Below are 26,327 nucleotides of genomic sequence, written 5' to 3' on the forward strand. Positions count from 1 at the left end.
TTTCCCCTACAGCTCCCCTACAGTTGGCACCTAGAAATAGACTGTTGATATGGGTGCTCCCAGTAGCCATCATATCTAATAGCCACTGGTAGGCATAAGAACATAAGAAGAGTCCTGCTGGATCAGGCCAAAGGCTCATCTTGTTCATGCCTGTATCTCACAGTGGCTCAACAAATGCCTTAGGAAGCACACAAGACAAAAAAGTCACCTATATCCTGTTGCCAGTCCCTTGCACCTGACATTCTGGGGTAGTCTGTTTCTAAAACCAGCCAGTTGCATATACCCATCATGGCCTGTAACCCGTGATGGACTTTTCCTTCTTAAAGCTGTCTCATCTCCTTTTAAAGGCATCAAGGCCAGATGCTATCACCACATTCTGTGGCTAGGAGTTCCACAGACTAATTACATGCTGGGTAAATAAATATTTTCTTTGGTCTGTTCTAACTCTCCCGCCGCTAAATTTTAGTGGATGTCCCCTGGTTCTGACGTTGTGTGAGAGGGAAAAGAACATCCCTCCATCCACTCTATCCATCCCCTGCATAATTTTGTGTGTCTCAATCATGTCTCCCTTTAGGCACTTTTTTTTCTAAAGAGCCCCAAATGCTGTATTCTATCATCATAAGAGAGGTGTCCCAACCCAGTGATCTAGACACTGTATAAGATATTTGTGAATGTATCTAATTCCCTTTGAAAGTTATCTTAGGCAGTGGCCATCACCAATTATGGCAGCAACTTCCATTACTGAATTACTTTAGTAAATACATTATTTTTCTGAAATAGTGGCTTTAGGGCCCAATACTACCCAACTTTCCAGCATCGGTGCAGCCTCAATGCAGCCCCAAGGTAAGGGAACAAATGTTGCCATACCTTGAGGAGGCCTCTGTGACTGCCTCCCCACTACAGGATGTAGTACACGCTCCATTGGCATGGCTGCATCCACACTGGGAAATTGGATAGGATTGAACCCTTAGTTGATTTTAGGGTAACACTAAAGGATGGCAGTGGTTAGTTATTCAGTTTATTGCTGTATTTTTATTATGGGGACAGGGGCTCTTCTGCCTCAGGCTGCAAAAGGTCTATCACTCCTTTTTTCCACTGTGGCACATTCAACTCTCATTTGCTATGTCCCCAACCAAGATTTGTTCCCACTACTAAGTCATTGCACTGACATCAAACAGTGGGAGCAGTGCTTTCTCAACCCCTTGTCTTTGCATGGTACTGTATCAATTGCCAATCTGATGTGCAGGAAGAACCAGGTTGTTGCCATCCACCTGCCATGGTCTTCTATTCTGACCAGAAAGCCTACATTCCCTTCCCTTCAGCTGATCATTTTATATTCCATATGAGAAGGTAAGAACTTTCTGCAAATTGCGTATTTGTTCATAATCTGTAAACTGCTACAAACCCAGCCATTGCAGGCTGCTCAAACACCTCAGCCAAATGCTTTTATGTGTGAAATTATCTGCTGTGAATATAGATTGCTAGACAAGAACCATAATGAGCATCTGAGCATATAGGGGCAACTGTTTGGATATGTGGTTGAAATCCTGGTGTCTTTCTTCCTGGTGTCTTTTTTTCCTTGGGTCCCTTCTCCACCTGAATGCGAAGACCATTCACACTTTCCTGGAAGTAAGCGCCATTGAACACAATGGGACTTACTTCTGTGTAGACATGCACAGGGTTGTACTGTAAATGTGGGTAGTTTCCTAGGAACCAAAAGAGAGGGCAAAAGCTGAGTCAACCGATATGCTGGAACAAGCAGTTATTTACCTAAAGAGTTATAAATGTTTGGCATCATTTTGCCTGAAAATAATGCCTTCTAAAAATTTGAGATATTAAAAAAAAATGAGATTCAGTGATGACCTTTATCAGCTTTTGATGACAGCTATAAATCAGGCTGAAATTCTCATCAGGCTGCTGAACAGAATTCATTACAGACAAAGATTGCTGTGCTACTTTTTGCCTTTGATTGAGGGACGCCCTATTAAAATTGATTCAGCTTCGGCAATATGAATCACACATTTCAAAACAAAAACGAAGGCCTTTCACTCATTGATTCTTAAGATGATGATGATTACAGGACTTGGAGACCAGCGAAGCCTTATTGTGTTTTGCTTTGGGTCACAAAGCCGATCAATTCCTGCCACTTTAAAGCAAGCCAATTTGCTCTTCATTAAATTTTGACCCTTTGCTGATGAAGCTCATTGACTGTGGCAGTAAGATCCCCAGCAGATCAATGTCAGTTCTGCTTTTTGCTTTTCTTCTCTTCTTGTTAATAGGGTGTGGCATGTATGGTCTGAACTTCCAAAAGGCAGAGAGATCCTTTGGAGATGATCTAATTATTCACAGCATAACATGCCTGGACACATTTTCTCAACTGCTGTGGTAGTACCTGTGTCACTTGGTTTTCTGTATGGGTCTGGTTTAGGAGGCAATAATGCATGAGAAGAGGGGCTTGTCATGCCTTCGTCCTTTAGAGGCCTGCATGTGACTTGACCAATTTCATGTCATTTCAGCAGTGATATCATGGTACATTTTGAAGTGCAGATACATACTTGTAGCCACACCTCCTCCATAACCCTGTCTCCTTCCACATCCCTGTCTCTAAGAACCCAAGTAAAGCTTTTAAGAGTTAAAGGAGACATTCCCATGATCCAGTCAGTAACTTCTCTCCCCCCCCCCCCACACACACACACATCAACACTGCCTTTTTTCTGGCCATGGAGCAAGCAGCCCTTGCTTGTCCTATTTTATGCTTGGCCTAGAGCAGTGATTTTCAACCGGAGTGCTGCAGCAAATTGGTGTGCCTTGAGAGGTCCGCTGGTGTACTACTGCAGTTTGGAGCACAGCAATTGAAAATCACTGAAAAACTCTTCCAGGTTCTGCATCTCTGTTTCTAGGTTAACTGTCTGTCTCAGAAATAGAGCTACAGAACCTGGAAGGGTCTCTTGAAGCCAGAAGTGACATCACAAAAGCGGCGGCGACCATAGCACAGATCATAGAGGTCAGTATGCCGTGAGAATAAAAACACTGAAAATCACTGGTCTAGAGCCAGTGTAGCTTAGTGACTAAGGGCCCAATCCTAACCCCTTATGTCAGTGCTTTCCAGCACTGGCATAGTGGTGCCAATGGGACATGTGCTGCATCCTGCAGTTGGGTGTCACTCACGGAGGCCTCCTCAAAGTAAGGGAATGTTTGGAGCTGCATTGCCCTTATGTCAGTGCTGGGTTAGGATTACGCCCTAAGAGACTAGGCTGTGAATTGACCCATCTAGTTCAAATCTTGCCTGTACCATGAACTCATGAGGTAACTTGAGGTATGCTTCTGCCTTAGCTCTCCAGCTGCAATGTGGGGATAGTAATGCTGCCAGGATTCCATCAACATAATACTCCCTAACCTAGGCTGTGATCTAGAGAAGTGGAGTCTTCACCTGGTCACACGCCCTTCCTCTGATATAGCAAAGCTGCAGCATTGATCTCCTGACTTTTCTTGCTTCAACCCCGATTTCAACATTTTTTTCCCCATTCCCCCAATTGAGGATCATGCAGTAACCACAAGCAGCAAGTCTTGGGCAGGAACAGGCAGTACTAATACCTTCCTGCAGTGATGTTGGAAAGCAGCTGCTGGCTTGGCTCCATTGTGAGCTGCCTGTTCCCTTTGCTGCAGGTGTCCACAGATGGGCGGTGTGGGCAAACGTCCTCTGCTTTCCAACAGCCAGCAGATTTTTTGCAGCAGCTGCTGGTACCTTTGCTCCGCTGTGCTCCTTGTGTCATGTTGCAGTCTGCACAGGTGCCTGGAGGCAGGCGGCTACTGCCTTTTGTATTCCTACAGCAGATGGTTGCGCTGCGCACTGTTCCTCCTCCTTCTCTCTGAGCATAAGCGCACAGCTGGATTCCTCACTGTTGTCCTGCCTCATTAGTACTCAGGCCCATCTGCCCCTCTGCTACTGGGCGCAATGGACGAGGGGCCTTGGTGGAGGCCACTGGAGCGCTCCAGTTGCTGATGCCACTGCTCCCCCTTCAAGAAAAACCTGGTGGGGTTGTGCTTCCTGGAATGGTTCCGAAGGTGAGTGGCAAGGGCCACTTACATGGTGTGTTGTGGTGCTTGCAGTACTGTCGCTCCTGTAGCTACACCACTGCCCGGTCTTGGAAAATGTCTCTGCCTCTTCAGTATTAATCAAGAATTCATATGAGAAAAGCCTGAAGGGGAGTGCCCTGCAAAAGAGTGGCGAGCTGGTAGGACACCCCCTCACATTCGCTGTGGCTCCTCCTTAATGTGAAGATCAGAAGCTGCTCACTTGAAAGTCTGCTGCCAGTGTGGACTTGGCCAAAGAGATTCTCCAGATACTTCCCAGCCTCCTCACTGTGTGAAAATATATTCATTTACTGTAACTACTAAAGTCATATCGTTGCATGAGTGAAGGTGCTTCTTGCTGTGTTATGTGAGTAAGGGTGCAATCCTAACTTGCCCTTGGGCTGGCGCAAGTCCCTTGTGCTGGCCCAGGAGGGTCACAAACGTACCGTAAAGCACATTTGTGCCTCTTCGTGAGTCAGCAGGGCCGGCTCAGGGATGCGCACTGGCCCACGAAGGCTGAATCCAGTCTCTGCGCTGACTTAGCCAGGAAGCCTTGCGTCAGCCAAGCTCGGCCGATGTAAGGGTCTGAAGAGGGCAGGGAGGAGGCGGGAGGGAGGTGTTGTGGGGCAGAGGGAGGGCAGGGGAGGGTGGTCCTGGGGATGGGCAGGGAGCGAGAGGTGGGACTGGTACCAGGCAGATGTGCCAGATCCTAGCCCCCATTCTCAAGCAGCGTGGAGCGGCTGCAAGCTGCTCTGCTCTCCTCGGATTTATGCCACCTCCTGAGGTGGTGCAAGTCCAAGGAGACCCATTGGGGCTGCAGTGGCTTACCCAGGGGAAAAGGGAAGAGTTACCCCTTGCCTCCGTCTGAGCCACTTCAGGCCCCAATCTTGTGCTGGATACAGTTCAGGCCTCCTGGCCTGTCTGTTCCAGTGCCAGATGGGAATGTGCTGCCCAGTGTAGTCTTTGTTATGATTTCAGCTTTGAAAAAGTAAATTTACTTTGCTATGGTTGTGTTTTTATTGCATGGGTTGTGTATCAAATGAACATTTAATATAAATGTGCCCTAATTCGTCCTTGCATCTTGACCTCATTTAATTTTTAATTGACCCTTTTAGTGTGTTATAGCTGCTGTTCAAACGTGTGAGGCAATTATGTTTGTGGTATATTTCCACTTCACGGGGTCTTGAATTAGAACAGTGTGATAGATGGTTTTATTGGCCTTCACACAGTTGTTTCTTTTCCGTTATTCATACCTGGCTTTAGGATGCAAGGGTTTTGTTTGCTCGCGTTAGCAGCATAGATTTAGTTGCCTCAGCAAAATGTAAGAATAGCCCTGCTGGAGCCCAAAGGTCCAGTATCCTGATTCCCACAGTGACCCACCAGCTGCCTCTGGGAACACCACGAGCAGGAGAGACAGGCATCTCTCTCTCCCGCCCTTGCTCCCCTGCAGCTGGTATTCAGAGACACACAGCTTGTGAGCCTGGGAGCAGCATATAACCATTTTGATTAGTGACCAGTAATAGCTTTGTCCTCCATGAAACTGTCTAGTTTCCATTTAGAGCCATCTAAGCCAGACGTCATCACTGCATCTCGTTGCAGCAAATTTCACAGATTCAGAGGACTGTCCATCCTGAATCTCCTGAATATCCCAGCAATCAGTTTCACTGTTCTAAGTGTTTTGAGAAGGGGAAAAAAACGTCACTGTCTCCACACTATGCTTCCTTAATTTGCTTTTTCCAGGCTAAAAGGCCCCAAAGATCATATCCTTTCTCCATAAGGAAGGTACTCCAACTTTTGATTGTCCTGTTTTGCACCTTTTCTGACTCTACCCTACTCCTCTTGGGTGTGGCAACCAGAGTTATTCACCCATATTTATTCCAGATCAGTGTCTTTAAAACTTTATAGAAAACACAGAGGTTTTGTTTTTTTTAAAGCAGATTTGCAGTCCTGCCTTTTGGACTGTACTGTTGAATCCAGTTAACTTAATTAGGAATGGTGTGTGTTGTCAGTGTTCATGTTAGGCATTGATTTTCAAACATTTTCCCTTCAGAGAACACTTTCAGCACTGACTTGTTTTTTCAGCAATTGACTTTTTTGTTGTGGAACCCCCAAGCATTGCGCCCCCAGCCCCTACACACTACTGAAAATCCTGGGCAAATTATATGGCTTAACATTGGTTCACAAATAACACAGATTAAGTCTGTTGTGCTGTGTAAAGTAAGTTTCATAGTTGACCTGCATGAATGAACAGTGCATGCTGAAGAGTTCTGTGGCTGTTGTTGATTTTTTTAATTTACTATTTAGACTTTAGTGAGTTTTTCTATAGTTATAACAAGGAGGAATCAATGAAGCCCATATTCCTCACCTCCCACCCATATCCTATGAATTTAACATACCATTTAGCCAACCCATTTGCATGACACTAAACATGCACACACGTGCGTTTGTACGTGCTCACAGAGGGAGAGAGAGAGAGAGAGAGAGAGAGAGATCAGCAATACATGGGGAGAAGGGGAAGCAATGACAATCTATCTGATCTCGAACCAAAGTTTTCAAAATAAAGTTTTGAATAGATCCAAAAATATTGATCACATATTAAGTATTTTTCTGTAGCCTCTTTTCAATTAAAAGTAGTGTACAGGAAGATTGGCAAGGGTAAGCAAGTTGTTCATTCATGGAAGCTTCTCTACCATAACTGTTCTTCTCATGGGAGAAGTCCTCAAACTTCCAGAGAATCCCAGAATTCTTCAGAACGCAGTTTGAAAACGTTCATTCTTGTTTAAGTACTACTTAAATAAATAAATGGCCATGCTGAGCAAATCTTTTGACACAATTTTGATAAATTTTTCTTGATAACGAATCTCAGAGTGTTGTGTTGTATTGTCTTGTTCCCTCTTTTAGATACGGAATTCATTTACAAAAACCGAAATGGCTCTGTGATACTGCAGAACGTTGAAACCAACCACTCAATTGTGTTAATAGAGAACAAAATAATTGTAAGTACCTTCTTTAATGGGCAGAAGAATTTCAGAGGAATCTGGCACTCGGGCTAGTAAGGCTCTTTGTATACCTTTGTATACCGACCTTTTTGTATACCTTGTAGAAGTAATATTTGTTTTAATATCCTGGTCTAGGCAGCAGTGGATCATTCAAAGCAAAATAAAAGTCTTTTAATAGGTCCAGAGTTCAGATTCTAAAGTCTGCTTGACAGATACCTGGATAGTAGCAAGCACTGTGTTGCACTTCTCTATATGTAAAGTGGGAGTACTACAGTTTGCTTGCTACTGTCCAGGTATCTGTCAAGCAGATGTGTAAAGTGTGGATCTTGTGCTTGGGTGCTCTTAGCTTTAAATGGAGGAGGAGAAAAATACTGGACAATCCCAAACTCCCCTAAATGCATATGTTTTCATACTTCTAGAATACTCTGGCAGGACATTGCCTCCTCAACCACCAGTTGCTGAGAGTGAGCTTGGATCCTTGGCAAAGGAGGAGATTGGGGTTGGAGGGCATGGACAAGCTCAGTTCCTTCCATCTAGGATCCTGTCAGTGGTCAGGATGACTCTTTCACTACGGGTTGGCCTTCCTTCATGTGAACAAGGCAGACTTGCTATACCCTCCCCTTCCATGGATTATTTGCAATAATATTACAATTATATTACACTGTATTGTAAAATAATTACAATGTAAAGTGTATTGCATTCTTCCAATATTACTATATTGTAATGCAATTGTAATATAATTGTAAAGATAAATAACCAGGATTTTGACATGTTTTAAGGTTTCTCACCTTGAGAAATTATATTTTTAGAGGTTGACTGGTTGGTTGGTTGAATGTGTGTGTTTTCTTTTAAACTGTCTGGAGCATTCAATTTAGAGAGCATTGGTGGTTCAGTGGTAAAATTCTCCACTACCACTTGGGAGGTCCAGATTCGATTCCCAGCCAACGTTTACCGGCTTAGAGCCTGCATTGGCAGGATGTTGGGCTCAATGATCTTGAAGGTCTCTTCCAATTCTATCCCATTATTCTATCCAATTCTATGATTCTATCCCACTTAGGCCACAACCCTAAGTGCACCCTGGGCCAACGCAAGTCCCTTGCGCAAGCCCAGGAGGGTAACAAACATGCCTCCTTTTGTGTCGGCTGGGCCAACACAGGGGCATGCACCAGCCCCATTCCCCGTTCAACCCCGTTCCCCAAGCAGCACAGAGCAGCTTCAAGCTGCTCCTTTCTCCTCTGACTTGCATCACCTCCTGAGGTGGTGCAGATCCAAGGAGACCCATTGGAGCTGTGGTGGCTTATCTGGGGGCAAGGGGATGAGTTTTCCCTTCCCTCTGACTGAGCCGCAGTTGGTCCCAATCTTGAGCTGGATACAGCGCAGGTCTCCTGTCCTGCCTGTTCCAGCGCAAGATAGGATTGAGCTGTTAGATGTATTTTCTCCCTGTTGAAAAATTAGAGGGCAATGCAAGGCTTCATATTTAACAGATGGGCCACGCAAGGCCAAACTTAGCTCCCGTGCCTAATGCACTTTATAGACTATAACTGGAGGTCCTGTGTGTAAGCTAATTTTTAGATGCATTGCTAACATTGCTAACTGCTGCCATTTGCAGTGCCAGAACTTGCATGTCTCTGAGGTGGTAAATGAGTATTTTTTTAATTTTCTTTATAAAGTGCACATTTACCATTTTAGGACAGTATTATCTCATGTATAAAAACACACACACACAAATTGATCACATGATTGCTATTTTCTTAAATTTTTAAACTACAAAGTCATGCATGCATATTAAAATGTATTCATTTTGGGTGTTGGGTTTTGTTTTACTTTTAGGTGTCCATCAAGGCTGTGCGATACGAAGTTTCCCCAGACAAACAATATGCACTTTTTGCGTATGACATTGTGCCAGTAAGTAGATACATTGCATTACAGCCAAACAGCTAATAGCATTTTCTTCCTTTGAGGTGAGCATAGCTTTAGTCATTGCTTGACCTGAAGTCTCCTATAGAAAGGGCAACTCTTGGATTTCTAAAGAATTTGGGACTTGTTGCAACATTACTTTTAGATAATTGCACAGTGGTCTGTTTTATGCAGTTGGATCAGTGCCTAAAATTGCAGGGACAGGTTGTGACTAAGGAGAGATGGGATGGATGGGATGCATGGATAGATATAAGTTATATACATGCCTTGAGCTTTTGGAAAGGTGGGGAATAAATATTTTAAATAAACAATAATAAAATGTGGCAAAATGTGGCAAGAGGAGCGGGCTTAACATGACCATAAAAATGTATATTTAATGAACAGTCTCACTGACTATTTCCCAAACATCCATACAACTTGTAGTCAATACTGGGGTGAAGACAAGCGTGTTGTCATTAACAATACCCAGAATAATTTCTAGTTTAAACTTTTCATTTGACCTTTGTAGTATAGCAGATTATATGAGCATTACTTCAGAGTAACAACTTTGGATCTCTGTGTATGCTCCACTTCTGTCACCTTACCTTCCCATTACAAATAGCCAGTCCTCCCCCTTTTTTTTAACTATTTCAAGCAATTTACAAAGCAACTTAATGTAAGGATTTATAGTAGCAAAAGTAGAGGTGGAAACCTGAGAGCGGTCCCTCCTCCACTGGATCATTGCCAATAAATCATGCCCACATTTTTCAAATGAAAGAATATCTGAAAGGAGCAGTTCTCTGTAGAAGGCTACAGAATGGTGTGATGATGCTACTTCTGCTGGGCTTGGTGGCCAACATGCTTTCAGCCAAATCCTGTCGAACTCCCCTGACAACAATGCAGCTGTACTGGGATGTATGCCGCATCCTGGGGGGGGGGGATTTCAGGTCCTGGGGGCTCCTTGATGTAAGTGAATATTTTATCCCTTGCCCTGGGGCAAGCCTCCCCTGCTCCAATGGGTCTACATGGATCTATGCCAGCTATTTTGATGGCACCCAAGTCCAAGTGGATCTGATTAGATGACTTGAGGTTGGGGAATGAAGATAGGATATTGGTGGTGCACTGCCCCCTTTCTGGACTCTGGACACACTGCCTTCCCATTCCTCCCCCTCCCCTCCCTGTTCCTCCCACCCCTGCCTCTCCTCCCACTCCTGCACCAATTTACAGGCACTAGGGCTCAAGTAGTGGCCACTGTTGCACAGCCACAGCCGCTTGCCTGAATGCACCAGCAAAACAGCATACGCTACACAGAGCCAATAAAGTTGGAGGCCCAAATACATTAGGAAAAGTTGTTCCTGTATCAGAGGCAAATGCAGCCTCTGTGTGACAGAAAATTGGTCTTTTATCGATAAGTAGATGAGGTTGCTACCAGCTTTTATGTCCATGCTTAGAAATCTGTATTTTCCCAAGTGGGTTACGCTGCCATCTGCCAATGCAGTAGGCATCAACCATGCTTCAGAGAACACGAGCTGTACACAATAACATTGTACAGACTCATCTTTGCTATGAGAATTTCTAAACTTTATTTTAATTACTATGTCTCCTTCCTCAAGCACCCTATAAACTTCAGGAGAAACTAAATGCCAGTGTCTCTTCCGGCTGAAATAACACATTAATCATAATCTTTCTGTTCCTGGTACTAGACTTAAGACTGAACTATTAATTTTTATTATTATTCAGTCCCCCCATGCCCAAGGAATTCTAGCACAAGAATTGGCCCCAGAAGAGTGTCTTTTTAGGTCCATTGTCTGCACAATCTGAGCAACTTAGTTTCCAGATTTAAAAACAGAAGAAAAGGTGAAGGGATAATTGAAGTGAGATATGCTTGTTCAGTTTTATGATGTTGGAACCCAAAAATTTCATAAGCGTGAAACAACTTGTTACTTTTCAAAACACACATTACTTTTCAAGCATGTTGAATTCCTTGTCTTGATGGGCCCACACAAGCCACCTCAGTATGATGGATGCTGCAGGACCACTTGCCAAAGGACTCTCAAATATTTGTACAGTACGAAGAGCTTGTTTTGTGTTAAACCCAATTGTGTGCTCAGACTTTAAATTGAATAATGTAGAGACTGAATTTTAAGTTATCTGGACAAATGAAGATCTTTTAATACTCTGTACTAAGATCCATGAGCTTGTCAGGTAGCTAGATCTTAATAACATTTAAATGCTACATAGTACTGTGCAAGGTTTCGTTGTAATCTAAGTTAACTACTGCAGTTTGAGTAATTGGTGATAAAAGAAACACTAGAAAGTAGCAAAGGCGAGAAAGTGGCTTTGCTGAGTGACACAGTGAGATGTTAAATGGAGAATAGTTAATTGCTTTTATTATGAATGGCTACAGTTGTAATGTGGTGTGACGAAGATAAAGAACCACAAGACCTTTCTTGAATCTATTTGCTCTTTGTCTCTAATTTGGCTGTCCATTATTGTGTTGATAACTAGTTAAGAGCAATTTAATAATGATAGGCCCAGTTCTATTTGAACGCTACACTGATGGCACGCAGACACCAGCCTAATATCTGTCATATCCTTAAGCTCATCTCAGCAAAACCATGCCAATAGTGCACCAATGGCAGTGCAACAAGGACCATATGCCAACCACATGCATCCAAGGAAGACCTTCTGACCAGAGCAGAGCACAGGTGGAAAGACAGTTCCCTTGGAAAAGGGTAGCCATAAAGAACAGACAGTCCCCTCCGTAGCAGGGATTTAAGTTTCGTAGGGCATTTGTGAGCTGGAAGGGACACTTTTGCCAGGTGAGGGACTGGGATAAGTCACAAACATTCAACAGCACTTAGGCAAAGCAGGGTGCTGGTGACTCATTGTGCAAAGATGCAGGCTAGGAGCCAGGCAAGATGGGTTTGAGTCTAACCAAGGGACTTGCCGTCACTAGCAAGGCACTCGCCTTTTGCATGACAGACCAGAAACACACATGACAGGGACAAAAGAAGAGAGGGGGCCTATGCTGACCACTTCACAAAGCTGCTCCCTAACCACCCAGCCATAGCAGGAGGCAGGCAAAGAGCACCCCATCTTGCATTTCTTTGGTTGGTTGGCAACCTTTAGTCTCGAAAGACTATGGTATAAGCCTACAGCACCCAGTATTCCCAGGCAGTCTCCCAGCATTTCTTTGTATCACTGCAAACAGGCATACCTGGCTGGGAGGCGGTCACATATGGTTCTATCAGAAAGAGCACTGCCCAGGCCAATCAGTGGGCTGGCATGTGACATGGGGCATCCTTTTCCATAGCTCCAGGGAAATGCAGAAGAACTGAAGATAAATTGTGTGTCCATGTCAGCAATTGCCCCGTCTGTCTGTCTGTCTGTCTGTCTCTCTCTCTCTCTCTCTCTCTCTGTCAATATTTTCTTTAACAATGTCGGGGCCCCTCCCAGATGCCCTGACCCCCGACTTACCCTGGAGCAGGCACCCCATGCCCAGGGTGGGGAGGCTTCACTGCCCTTGAAGGGGACAAAGCAGGTTGGCTCACCCCAACCAGACAGGGGAGGCTGGCGAGGCAAACAAGGAACACTGAAGGAAACAAGCCGGGAACAGGAAAGGCCTTTTCTGCCCCACCTGGAGGAAGGGGAGGGGCCAAAGGGGGCGGGCTTGCTCCATAAAACAGGGAGGCCAGGGATGAGAGGAGGTCAGTGTGAAGCAGGGAGCTGTGAGGTGAACAGCTCCTGCTCCTAGGCCAGGTTTGGCAGCTCTGCTAGGGAGGAGGACAAGGGTGCTGGAACCTCCTCCCCCTCCAGCCAATCTGAGGCCTCCCTGGGGGTGGAACAAGCCTGCTCCAGGCCCCTCCAGGGGTGGACCCCTACAAACAAATTAAAATTTTCCCATCATCCAATGGAAATTAAGAAATAAAATCTGTTTTTTGCAAAAATTTAAGCTTGTTTTTTTTTAACTGTATAGAAGTTTAAATAATTTTAAGAGAAGAAAAAGGACACGGGGCTGGGGAAAAAATGAGAAATACTCCTGCAATTTGAGTCATTTAGCTTCTGGTTTGGGCCTTTGTTAGCAACCTGTTCTCATGGGCAGGGGCGCCAATGTGCAAGAAGAGCCAGCACTACCTATCTCACCTGGAGTGATTGTGCAGTAGAAAGCCAGCACGGGAGCTCCCCCCAATAAGGACCACTTCCTTCAGTCAGGACAGGAAGTCTCCCAAAATATATTTGGGAAATAGCTCACTTACCATTGAGTTGTGTTCTGATCAATAAGTCCTAGTGAACTACTTGATGGTCATGATCAGCTGTATGCCATGATCAGGCCCCATGTGATAATGGCCAGGGTGAAACCTGGTGGTGATCCTGTATACTTCCATGCGTTGGGGCTGGCAATGTCTGTGATGAAGAAGGAATTCAGTAGCTGTACACCCATTTCCATAAGAAGGCGATGAAACCTTCAGATTAACTTGGAATTGAACAAGCAGCATATTCTATTGTGGGTGTTTGGGTTTCTTGTTTGTATTCTTTTTGCAACTGCCTTAGTTTCCTCAAAGAAAAAAGAAAAAGAGCATTGAAACGGCACTTCACCTTTGAGTCACTCCTTCACTGCCAATAGCTCAACTCTGGAGGAGCTAACTCGGTGCTGTGAGGGACAGGTGGCCCAGGAAGAAAGAAGGCTTTTGTAATTGCTTGGCACATCAACTCTGTGCTAGAGAACATAGCACCAGTTGGCAGATTGGACTACAGGTGTTTAGCATGCCCAAGCCAACCCTTAGGAGAATTTTAATCCAAATTGCCTGCACTAAGATTAAAAAGTGTGGATTTCACTGCAAACTGAGCCTCATTACAAAGGATGCTAGTATAGTTATCGTGAAATCCTAAGGGGGCAGCATGGCTGCACATTTGCAGTTTCAACAAGATCGAGTCTTTGAGGAGGTTCACACAACATGTACTGCTTCTGATCAATTGTTTATACAATACTTTAGCCCTGTTCAAATCTTCATAAAGCATGGATTGAGCATGTGAAGAGAGACTGGAACCACTCCTGGTAGCTTCATCCATGACCTCTGCACAGTTAGTGGAAGGTGCAAACAGTATGTGTTAATACAGGCACCCACCCCCATATCGGCAGATCCAGTATCCGCAGAATTGGTTATCCATGAATCTTGGGGGGGGGCGTGCCCCCCACGCCTGTTAATGCTGTTTAAAGGCTTTCTGTGGCAAAGCGTTTCTTGCTTTTACAGGTCACCATAAGCTTGCTTATAACATGTGCAGGCAGGCTGCCGGCAGCCTGAATGCTTGAAGAGACTAGATTGAAGGGGGTAGTACTGGCAGCAGTGACTCTGCCTTTATTCTGTCCCCCTTCCCAGCCTCAATCCTCCTTCTCGAGCCTACTTGGACTTGCACCAGCTATATAGCTAGGGCAGGTTGGAGCTCCAGTGGCGCAGCTGCATGAGTGGGATACAATTGGGCTGTCAGTGATTAAGCTCCTAGCCTCAGATCTGAGCTTACAAGTCCAGGCCCCAGAAACCCAGACCCTGCTCTTTGCAGTGTCAGCTTAGATCAGCCATTTTCAGTCAGTGTGCCGTGGCACACTGGTGTGCTGTGAATGGTTCCCAGGTGTGCCGCGGGAGTTTGTTGGAGGGTCACTTTTAATAGGACCATTGGGGGATATGAGCCACCCACCAAAAGCATGGTGCGCCTTGACAATTTTAATACCTTGTCAGTGTGCCATGAGTCAAAATAGACATGAGCGTCTACCCAAAATAGACATGAGTGTCTATCCAGAATCGCAGTGCGGATTCCAAGCCAACAGGTCCACCACCGATATGGTATTCTCCCTTAGACAGCTGCAGGAGAAATGCAGGGAACAATGACAGCCACTCTTTATAGCCTTCATAAATCTCACAAAGGCTTTCGACCTGGTCAGCAAGGACGGCCTCTTCAAGATTCTCCCCAAGAGCGGATGTCCACCCAGGCTCCTCAGCATCATCAGATCTTTCCACGAGGACAAGAAGGGCACTGTAGTCTTTGATGGCTCTCCCTTTGAGATCCGAAGCGGACTAAAGCAGGGCTGTGTTCTTGCTCCGACCTTGTTTGGGATTTTCTTCGCTGTCCTGCTGAAGCAGGCCTTTGGAACTGCAACAGAAGGCATCAATCTCTGGACCAGATCAGACGGATAGCTCTTCAACCTCTCCAGACTGAGAGCAAAGTCCAAAGTCCAGCTGAAATGTCTGCATGATTCCTCTTTGCCGATGATGCAGCTGTCACCACCCACTCTGCCAAAGATCTTCAGCAGCTCATGGATCGTTTTAGCAAGGCCTGCCAAGACTTTGGACTGACGATCAGCCTGAAGAAAACACAGGTCATGGTTCAGGATGTGGACTCACCTCCCTGCATTGCAATCTCTGCACATGAACCGGAGGTTGTCCATGACTTTGTGTACCTTGGCTCAATGATCTCCGACACTCTTTCTCTCGATACCGAGCTAAACAAATGTGTCGGTAAAGCAGTTGCCACGTTTTCCATACTCACAAAGAGAGTCTGGTCCAACAAGAAGCTGACAGAACATACCAAGATCCAGGTCTACAGAGCTTGCGTCCTGAGTACACTTCTGTACTGCAGCGAGTCATGAACTCTTCGCTCACAACAGGAGAGGAAACTGAACGCTTTCCACATTTGCTGCCTCCGACGCATCCTCGACATCACCTGGCAGGACAAAGTTCCAAACAACACAGTCCTGGAATGTGCTGGGATCCCTAGCATGTATGCACTGCTGAAACAGAGACGCCTGCGTTGGCTTGTTCATGTCGTGAGAATGGGCGATGGCCGGATCCCAAAGGATCTCCTCTATGGAGAACTCGTGCAGGGAAAGTGCCCTACAGGTACACCACAGCTGCAATACAAGGACATCTGCAAGAGGGATCTGAAGGCCTTAGGAATGAACCTCAACAGATGGGAAACCTTGGCCTCTGAGCGTGCCGCTTGGAGGCAGGCTGTGCGGCATGGCCTCTCCCAGTTTGAAGAGGCACTTGCCTAACAGACTGAGGTAAAGAGGCAAAGAAGGAAGGCCCACAGCCAGGCAGACAGACCAGGGACAGACTACATTTGCTCCCAGTGTGGAAGGGATTGTCACTCCCGAATTGGCCTCTTCAGTCACACTAGACGCTGTTCCAGAATCACTTTTCAGAGTGCGATACCATAGTCTCTCGAGACTGAAGGATGCCAATGAATGAGACAAAAGGTTGAAAAGGCTTAGATCCTTAGTATTACATCAGTATTAAATTACTGTGGAAGGGGTACAATAAGGTGAGCTTTAGGAAGGAGCATGTTCAGATGCTGTTTCCATTGCAAGGAAAATACATTTTAATACAGACCTATCAGAGTGGATTGAAATTCTTGTGATTGGGATTTTATATATTCTGAGCTGCCTTTAGCATGTTATAAAAATGGAAAGAATTGATACAAATATTTGTCATAAATAATAAATTTACTCTCTGAGATGTGGTCATGCAAAAAATATCACAAAATACAGGCAGAAATACTCCAACTTCTAGATTCATGTGAAATCTCTGCCGTCAAAGCTATAGAAAAATCTATTAATGATGACAGGTGTTGAGAGATCTCCTCACAGTCTGCCATCATCAGGAGAGGATGCTGAGGCCATATAAACTGCCAAGAAATGGCTTACTTGAAGGTCATTTGTGCTGTTATAAGTCAAGAAAATAATACAGTGTGAAAGAAAAAAATGAAAGTGTAGCCTGTGGGTTTCAAAGGCAAAAGGTTGCGCAAGCCATTACATTGGATCCCCCTTCTCCACTTTAAAATGAGAAGTGAGGTCCACTAGAAAATAATTTGATGCAATCCAGAGAAGTCCCACACTAATTTAAGTGGCTCAAGGGCAGGTGTATCTGGAAGGGTCCCTTCCAGTTGCTAAATTTTTACATTTGAGCAACATGAAACAGGCTAAGCTGCTGGTTCTAAGCAACTAGGAGTAACTGTGTAAGCAAATTGTTGTGTTTTAACCCTTATTTCTTATCTCTCTTTTAACATATACCTTCATACATGACTGTTTGGAGATATTAGTTGTAAAACTATATGCCTAATAAAGGTTTGTTGTATGTTGTATGTTGTATGTGGCAGGTGTATCTGTACCTACACGTGCACCCGAATATATGGACCTTTGGATCATTAGCTTGTGGTGCATCTCAGAAGAGATTCATATTCATGAAAGATCAGTCAGATATACGTGCAAGCACAGTCTTATTGGTTGCAAGGATAAGCTTATAGTCTGATGGAGGGGGAGTCAAGAATGAAAGTGCAATCAAATAGATGAGTGATGATTCAAGTGGTTATATTTGCAATAAAATTGCCTGCAAAATGATACTAGACCTAACAAGCACCAGTTCCTAGGGAAGCACGAAAGAGATAAAGTTACTTAGCTTCTAAACGGAAGAGGGGAGAGTGGAGACGTAAAGGAGATAGACGTTGGTGCTTGGTGGGGATAAGTTGCTTGTCTAAATAGATTTTTAAGAAAATGAAGGCTCTAAAGTGAGAGAGGAATAGAGAAATTCTGTGATTGTGTGAGGTGGAAGCAGGAGCTCCAAACCAAAGCACAGACTCTCTCTCTCGATAACAAAGGTAAGGGATTCAGAGCGGGAGGGGGGGGGGAGGTGGCTGGCCCCCAATTCAGTCTCCTTAGTGCAAGAGCTTGTTCCCCACCCTCCAGTACTCCTAATCAATATCTGTGGGAGTCTGGAGGACAATCTCCACTCTACCTGATTAAAAGATAGAATGTAAAACAGAGGCTCTGGGAAGAGGTCACACCACCAATGAACTGCATGCAGGAAAGTGGCCAGTCCAGCCAGCCCACCCTTTCCAGCCATGCGACTGGCCTGAGATATCGTGAAATCACAGCCCTACTCCTAGGCCAGTATTTCCGAGGAGGTCCATGTCGTCGGGGCTGGGCCCAGGTGACAATGGGGTAAGGGAACGTTTGTTCCCTTACCCTGAGGAGACCTGGCACTGCTTCCCTGCCACATACAGATACATAAAATACAGATACATAAGATACAGTTTTGGTGCTGCTGTAGCCCTGGGTGCTAAGGAAGCATGGGATTGGGCTGTGTGTCCTAACTTCCCATCAAGAGTTTTAGTGAGAAGAAAATAGGATTTGTTGCCCCAAACCACTGTCAGGGGTGGCAGGATACAAATCTGATAACATAAATACAACTCTTCATAAACTCGACCTTTAGCCTATATACTTTAAGAGTTTTGGGTTGTCTTGTAATGATTTTTTGGAAAAGTGTGATACTTGCAGTCAGATTTTATTTTAATTGCCCAATTTGAACACACATAATGGTCATTTTTTAGATGGTAGTTATTGCTCTTTTGATTGCCCTTTGGCATTGGCAGCGAGCAATGATTAAAAATGTCTGGGCTAAGCACCATGACAATTTAAGCAAGAGCGTTTCCATGACCACAGGCTCTGACACCACAATACACCATTGATGGTACAAAGGAATAGCATCCTCTGATCTCCTAATTAGAAGACTTTTTCACAGAAGCAATTTCAACCCTTTGTTCAGAATCAGTTAATATACTGTAGCATGTACTCGTATTTTCAGGAACAGAGTCTGATGGACCAACTGGGGAGCGAAAGGAAAGAGGCTCATTCACACCTAGAGTGGAAGCGAAATGGAACATATGGAAAGAGGGACCTCACCATTTAGGTGTGTCTCTCTTTGGGATGGTAGAGAAGACGGTGCCCTAGGTCAGTAAGATTTGACTGGGGCGTTGGGGGGATGCAACCTTTTAGTTGAGTCAAAGACAACCAAGCTCTATACAAATGAATCTTAAGCACCTTTGGGACTTAGTTTTTTTAAAAAGAAATTATTATTTAAAAAAAAAGTGATATTGTTAGTTGGCAACCTTCAGTCTCGAAAGACTTTGGTATCGCGCTCTGAATGGTGGTTCTGGAACAGTGTCTAGCGTGGCTGAAAAGACTGATTCCGGAGTGACATTCCCTTCCACACTGGGAGCAAGTGCAGTCTGTCCCTGGTCGGTCTCCCTGGCTGTGGGCCTTCCTTCTTTGCCTCTTTGCCTCAGTCTGTTGGCCAAGTGTCTCTTCAAACTGGGAAAGGCCATGCTGCACAGCCTGCCTCCAAGTGGGCCGCTCAGAGGCCAGAGTTTCCCACCTGTTAAGGTCCACTCCTAAGGCCTTCAGATCCCTCTTGCAGTTGTCCTTGTATCGCAGCTGTGGTCTACCTGTAGGGCGCTTTCCTTGCACGAGTTCTCCATAGAGGAGATCCTTTGGGATCCAGCCATCATCCATTCTCACGACATGACGGAGCCAACGCAGGCGTCTCTGTTTCAGCAGTGCATACATGCTAGGGATTCCAGCTTGTTCCAGGACTGTGTTGTTTGGAACTTTGTCCTGCCAGGTGATTCCAAGGATGCGTCGGAGGCAGCGCATGTGGAAAAGGTTCAGTTTTCTCTCCTGTTGTGAGCGAAGAGTCCATGACTCGCTGCAGTACAGAAGTGTACTCAGGATATAACATTTACAATAAATCCCCAAGTACACTACATTGAATGCTTTTCTTCTAATATAATAGATATCCGATAATAAGTGACAAAAATAGTAAACAGAAACCATTTCAATTAAATGTGCTGAACTTTTATATCTGATATGGGTATTAGACATTATTACGGCATAATTGCATGCTTTTATACCGTTCAGAAATAATTAAATCTTGCAATATCTTGCATGTAGGTTCTACCAATTCCAGTTATATGTGTGTATGTGTGTGGTTAGTGCTGTGTGGCTCTTTTAATTTTTTATTTTTTTTAAAGAGTGGAAGCAAACTAGGGTTGGAAGTGGGTAAATGGCCCAACCAGGGCAACACTTTTAGGGGAAAAGTGTTAGCTGAGGTTGTAGCTGGCCAAGTGGTAAGTTCACCGCATACAGCACTGGAAAAAACCAAACCTAGGGTTCAGAAGAGCTGAAACCAGGGGCCAAACTATAAATATCAATAAAATAAAATTTTAATTTGATACAGTTTTTTTTAAAGGGCTGAATGCATGTCAGCTAGCCCACTGCCTCCGCACTCATGGGCCAGGACACTAGAAGGCAGAAACTGGTTTGCATATTAGCAAGTACAGGGTTCAAATTCTGTTTGCAGGCCTTCCCTTTTATTTTCACAACTAATAGGCTTACTTTAAAAAAAATGCAAACAAAAGCTTCCAGATGAGGGCACCTGGAAGACCCTCTGTGGCTACAGCCCAGCCAGGTTTGAGGAAGGGGTCATGGCTCAGCAATCAAGTGCCAGCTTTGTATGCAGAAGACCATGTTCAGTTCTTGGCTTCTCCAAGGAGGACTGAGAAAGACCTGTGTCTGAAACCTGGAGTGCTGCTTTCAGTCCTTGTGGACAAAACTGAGTAAGATCAACAAACAGTCTGATTCAATATGAGGCAGCTCCAGATGTTTCTGTATAAGTGGGAAGCAGGTAGCACAGGCCACTCAGCACAAAATAAGGAATGCAAGGCCAGGTGAGCTGTTGCTTAGATAAGGACCGAGGCAAAGCAAGGAGAAACTGCTGGCCTGCATGGGATAATTCCACATCCTGGAAGGTAAAACACTCAGGTTCTCCTCTGTTGTGCAGCCTCTCAACAACAGGGGTACCCTCCCCTTTTGGGTCCCGATAAGGACAAAGGCTGTTCCTCTGCTGGTTTGCCCTCTTTCCATAAAGAAATGGGATATTATGATGTTGCTTGTATGCACATACCCAAGGTATTGGCAACCTCCAGTCTCGAAAGACTCTGGTATCGCGCTCTGAATGGTGGTTCTGGCACAGCGTCTAGTGTGGCTGAAAAGGCCAATTCGGGAGTGACAATCCCTTCCACACCGGGAGCAAGTGCAGTCTGTCCCTGGTCTATCTCCCTGGCTATGGGCCTTCCTTCTTTGCCTCTTTGCATCAGACTGTTGGCAAAGTGTCTCTTCAAACTGGGAAAGGCCATGCTGCACAGCCTGCCTCCACGCGGGCCGCTCAGAGGCCAGGGTTTCCCACCTGTTGAGGTCCACTCCTAAGGCCTTCAGATCCCTTTTGCAGATGTCCTTGTATTGCAGCTGTGGTCTACCTGTAGGGCACTTTCCTTGCACGGGTTCTCCATAGAGGAGATCCTTTGGGATCCGGCCATCATCCATTCTCATGACATGACCGAGACAATGCAGGCGTCTCTGTTTCAGCAGTGCATACATGCTAGGGATTCCAGTACGTTCCAGGACTGTTGTTGCACATACCCAAAAAGACAAAATACCACCAAGTTTAAAAAGTGCTGTCCTCTTACCTCTGGTGGCATTTTGTCATGTATCTTTTGGTAGCTTTACCTTTTTCTTAGCTGCCAAGTTAAAAAGCCAAATAATACAAGTTTCCAAATTGAAGGAACCCTTTTCTTCTGCATTTTCTGTTCTAGTCTGAAGCTTCTGAGGCCAAAGAAGAGCAAAAAAAGTCCAAATTCAGTTTCAACTCAGCAGAAATTTGCATTGCAATAGACGAAACCCTCTGAGCTATTTTTTTTCCTTTGAAATAATTTCATTTAGATTTCCATATCAAAGAGTTATCAGATCAACTATTTCAGGACAGTGGAGAAAGGAATGACAAGATATATCACTTTTGTGTGTATGCATTTATATGAAAATCTGAGCATTGTCTTGGGCCCACATTCAGGAGTCTTATGTGGGTCCACATGTGTCTACAGATGATATGAGTCTCCTATGGAGAAAAGATACCATCTTTCTGGAGTTGTTTTCAAAGTTTCATTCAATTTGTTTTTCCCACTTTCCTCAAAATAAATATATGTATTATGGTTCATACATTACTGTTTCATTTAACAAAGTGCAGTTACAGCTTTTCAAATATAACCTAAAAAACCAATATTGTGCAGCTTAAGACAGATGGAATTTTGAGTAGAAATACTTAGATATGGAGAATCTTAGGGCGCAGTTCTAACCCCTTATGTCAGTACTTTCCAGCACTGGCATAGCGGTGGCAGTGGGACAAGTGGTGCATCCTGCAGTTGGGGGGCACTCACAGAGGCCTCCTCAAAGTAAGAGAACGTTTGTTCCCTTAACTCGAAGCTGCATTGCCCTTATGTCAGTGCTGGAAAGTACTGACATAAGGAGTTAGGATTGCGACCTTAAATTGTTAGTTCTAATGGCCACTGAAAATACTGTCTACCCTATGATTTTATGGCTGTATCAGTTTATTACCCTCTTTGAACACTACCAAAATAAATTTTTATCTATGTTATGCTTGTTTCATTGTCATGGCTTCTCTCAAAGAATTCTTTTCTTCCCAATTCCAATTTGATGAGGATTGAGTATAGTATCGCTCTCTTTTGCACCTTTTCCATTTCCACTAGGTCTCAAAAAAGACATAGTGGAAATGGAAAAGGTGCAAAAGAGAGCGAATAAGATGATTACAGGGCTGGGGCACTTTTGTTATGAGGAAAGGCTACGGCATTTGGGCCTCTTCAGCCTAGAAAAGAGGCACCTGAGGGGGGACATGATTGAAACATACAAAATTATGCAGGGGATGGACAGAGTGGATAGAGAGATGCTCTTTACACTCTCACATAACACCAGAACCAGGGGACATTCACTAAAATTGAGTGTTGGGAGAGTTAGGATAGACAAAAGAAAATATTTCTTTACTCAGCATGTGGTTGGTCTGTGGAACTCCTTGCCACAGGATGTGGTGATGGCATCTGGCCTGGACGCCTTTAAAAGGGGATTGGACAAGTTTCTGGAGGAAAAATCCATTACGGGTTACAAGCCATGATGTGCATGTGCAACCTCCTAATTTTAGAAATGGGCTACGTCAGAATGCCAGATGCAAGGGAGGGCACCAGAATGAGGTATCTTGTTATAGTATACTATACTGTGCAAGGGTACTTGGGAATCTCTAATGAAGATTTCTCAGAATCCTAAGAACATAAGAACATAAGAACAGCCCCACTGGATCAGGCCATAGGCCCATCTAGTCCAGCTCCCTGTATCTCACAGCAGCCCACCAAATGCCCCAGGGAGCACACCAGATAACAAGATACCTCATTCTGGTGCCCTCCCTTGCATCTGGCATTCTGACGTAGCCCATTTCTAAAATTAGACAATACAATTTACTTTAAGGGCATATCTATACTGTATACTTAAAAAGCCATTCTCTTTTCCTGGGAAACTGTGCAAGTATACAGTATAGATATGCCCTTAAAGTAAATTGTATTGTCTGCTGCTATAGTCAATGTAGCAGCCATAAGAATTTCCATTACTAGTTTGTTGTTGGTCATTTTGAGATTTATGAGAATTCTCTGTATATTGTTAATAGCCATTAACTAAAATTTTGAGCTTTTGCTTTAAGGCTTTAAGCTTTTTGAAGGACATCCCTTCTTTTCCCTAAAGAAGTCAATGAGAGTCAGTGACGTAGTTGATATAATTCTTTGCATTCATGCTAATCCTAATTTTAATTGGGATCTTCTAGGTCTTCAAGAATTTGATCCTGGGTCATGGATTTTTGCTCTTTTAACTTACTGTAAATTAATGTCCCAGACAATAAACAGCAAGATCAAACCTCCTTTGCTGCTGCATCACAGACGTGAAACAGCAGGCAGTGGAGGGAGCCCTCATTCCACAGCTCACGCAAGAGGGTGAACAGTTGGCCATCACGCTGAGAGCAGTTGCATCAGACCAGCACAGGCTCCACCAAGTCTCTGGAGGGCCAGAGGCTCTTTGGAGACTGGGGGCTCCCTGAGGGCCGCATTGGGAGTCCTCGAGGGCCGCAAGTGGCCGCAGGGCTGGGGTTTCGGCACCCCTGGCTTAAGGCAATAAACTCTCGCACCATAGTCAGAAAAGGGCACCGTGACTTTCTCTCCAGTACTGTACTAGCAAACATACTGCCTGAGTACATTTAAAATGGAACAGTGCAAGGGACTATCTCCGTGTTGTGTCTGGTTATAGCTGTGCACCCTGCCTTAGACGGACCAAGGTGTCCTCATTAATGGATGTTCCAAATTTATCTATTGCTGAGAGCTTGTGCCCCTAGTATAATCAAAGACTTGGTATCCATAGAGATGACACAGAGCATCTGGAGTGGAGGACTTGCCAAATGTTCTAATACGGTGTGAGGTGAAAAGAATACACAATAGTACTCAGGGTATTAATCCACTCGTCCTCTCACTGACAGAACAAAAATGGTTTTTTATATATTTTTCATTTCAATTAAATACATAATAAAACAAGTACTTGAACAAGGTTGGTTTTTTAATGTATTTTAATGCTCAGTTTGTAAAGAGAAAAGACTACTTGACAGTTTATAATATTAACTTTTTTCTTGTTTTAATTTCATTCTGCAGACCTATCAGTATTCATATACAGCATTTTACGTCCTCAGAAGACTGCCTTCTGGGTAAGTGATATAATGTCACACCTATATTCTAAGCAAGCATTTGGGCTGCAATTCTAAGCATATCTACTATGATGCAAGTCTGACTTCCTTCTGATTAAACATGCTTAAAATTGCATTGCGTGTGCTCTACACGGTAATAGGGTGGGACAGTTGTCAGTATGGAACAGTGCTATGTAGTCTGGGCTAGTGTGAGAGACTTCCAGTTTTATCTGAAGGAATGGCATGAACGAAGGAACTTGTGCACTTCCGGCTTTAAGGAAACTGCATGAAAAGCGAGGCGAGAAGGGTGTGATGCGCTTTCTTGCTTGGGCAAACTGGAAGCTGATCATTGCAGCTTACATCAGCAGTGGCACAGAGGAAGGCAGTAGCGGGCTTGGGGTGAAATGCCCCCCAGACCCTTGCAATCCACCACTGATGCAATCAACTTCACCCTTCCTTGTGGTTGAAACGGCTGTCCTTCTGCTTTATTCCGGGGGCATGGGAGGGGGGCTGGTAGTTAACTAGGCTGTTGGTGATAGTGGCAGCTTTCAAGGAGTGAATATCAGCTGCAGGCAATCCTGATCCATACTGGAACTATGAAAGGGCAAAATATTAAATTCCTACCCACCCCAAGTCTGCAGTCTGGACTAGCGCAAGCTGGTATCACACAGTGACTAAGAAGCTGAGCTACTGAACTTTCCTGGTTTGAACTCATCTCTTCCATGAACTGACTAGGGGCCCAATCTTATTCCATTTTCCTGCACCAGTGCAGCTGCAATGCAGCCAGGAGGTAAGGGAACATTTGTGGAGGCCTCTGTGACTGCATCCCCACCAAAGGATACAACGCATGCCCCATTGGCATCACTGCACTGGCTCTGGAAAATTGGTTAGGATTGTGCCTTAGGTGGCCTCAGCCTGTCAGCTGCCCTATGGGAATAATAATAATACTTCACAAGGATGTTGCAAGGATACATGTGAAGCACTTTGTACTCTCCAATTGTGCTACATCAGTGTTAAGTGGTGGTGTTATTATTAATAAAAAAATATAACACAGGACCTCACCCAGGACCTAACAAGTCATGTACAGTCTATGGCTGGACAGGTGGCTTTAAAGTGGATTAGCTTGTGAATGGCTGCTGTGAACAGGACTCCTTAATGCTCTGTGTGTCTGTCCATGGCTCTGGCCTGTTGTGGTCAGCCAGCAGGGCCATCATCACGACCTCTTCAACTTGCAGGTCCATGAAGAAGGCTTAGCCTGTTCCAGTGTGACTGGCACCTCGTTCTTTTAGAACAGTGGGCCAGAAGAAAAGCACCAGCACCCTACTGGGTTTTGCTCACACCTGTCCATTGGTCAAGTGAATCCATCCATTTGACCATGATCATGGTCTAGGGAACTGGATTTCCTGCCAGAGTAGCCCTTGGAAAAGAAGAATTGTGATCTTCCTGAGCCCCATGAAAGGGAAGAGTTGTGCTGAGAGTGTGCATATTTTGCTTCAGCACTTACAGAGCCAGAGATACCTGCATGTTGCTCTCATGTCCTTCGGTACCCTGGAGATGAACTATGGAACCTGGAGATGAACAGTGGAACTGCAACTAACTGCACAAATCTAGCTAGGAAAAAGTCTAGGTGGCTGAATTAGGATTTGTTTCAAATCCTATCAATACCTGTTTTTTGTATGATTTCAGGTGCCTGCTTTAGAATATTTGGAATCTTGCCTACTATCCCTGTTTATTTTTTCCCCTTTGGGGAAAAAAAAAAATTATTTTTGAAATTTCTCTGTCCTGCTTCAGTCACGCCAGAGCAGAGACCTACTGCCCCTTGCTCTCCTACAGATTTCTCCTGGCTAATGATACAAAGCCTTGTGTCTCTGAGCAGGTTCAAAGAAAAACTGAATCTGCAGGTTCTGAA

General features: G+C 44.6%; 1 protein-coding gene across 2 annotated transcripts in view; it reads left to right on the forward strand.

Annotated features, from left to right (window-relative positions):
* Positions 1-26,327, forward strand: part of DPP6 (dipeptidyl peptidase like 6) — a 383,341-nt gene that overhangs the window by 244,692 nt on the left and 112,322 nt on the right. For both annotated transcript variants that reach the window (XM_066627029.1, XM_066627027.1), the window contains 3 exons: positions 6,976-7,070; positions 8,904-8,978; positions 24,387-24,439. In XM_066627029.1, coding sequence (XP_066483126.1) covers positions 6,976-7,070; positions 8,904-8,978; positions 24,387-24,439 — 223 coding nt within the window. The remainder of the gene's footprint in view (positions 1-6,975; positions 7,071-8,903; positions 8,979-24,386; positions 24,440-26,327) is intronic.

The sequence above is a fragment of the Tiliqua scincoides genome, chromosome 5 (assembly GCF_035046505.1).
Source record: "Tiliqua scincoides isolate rTilSci1 chromosome 5, rTilSci1.hap2, whole genome shotgun sequence".
NCBI lineage: Eukaryota > Metazoa > Chordata > Lepidosauria > Squamata > Scincidae > Tiliqua > Tiliqua scincoides.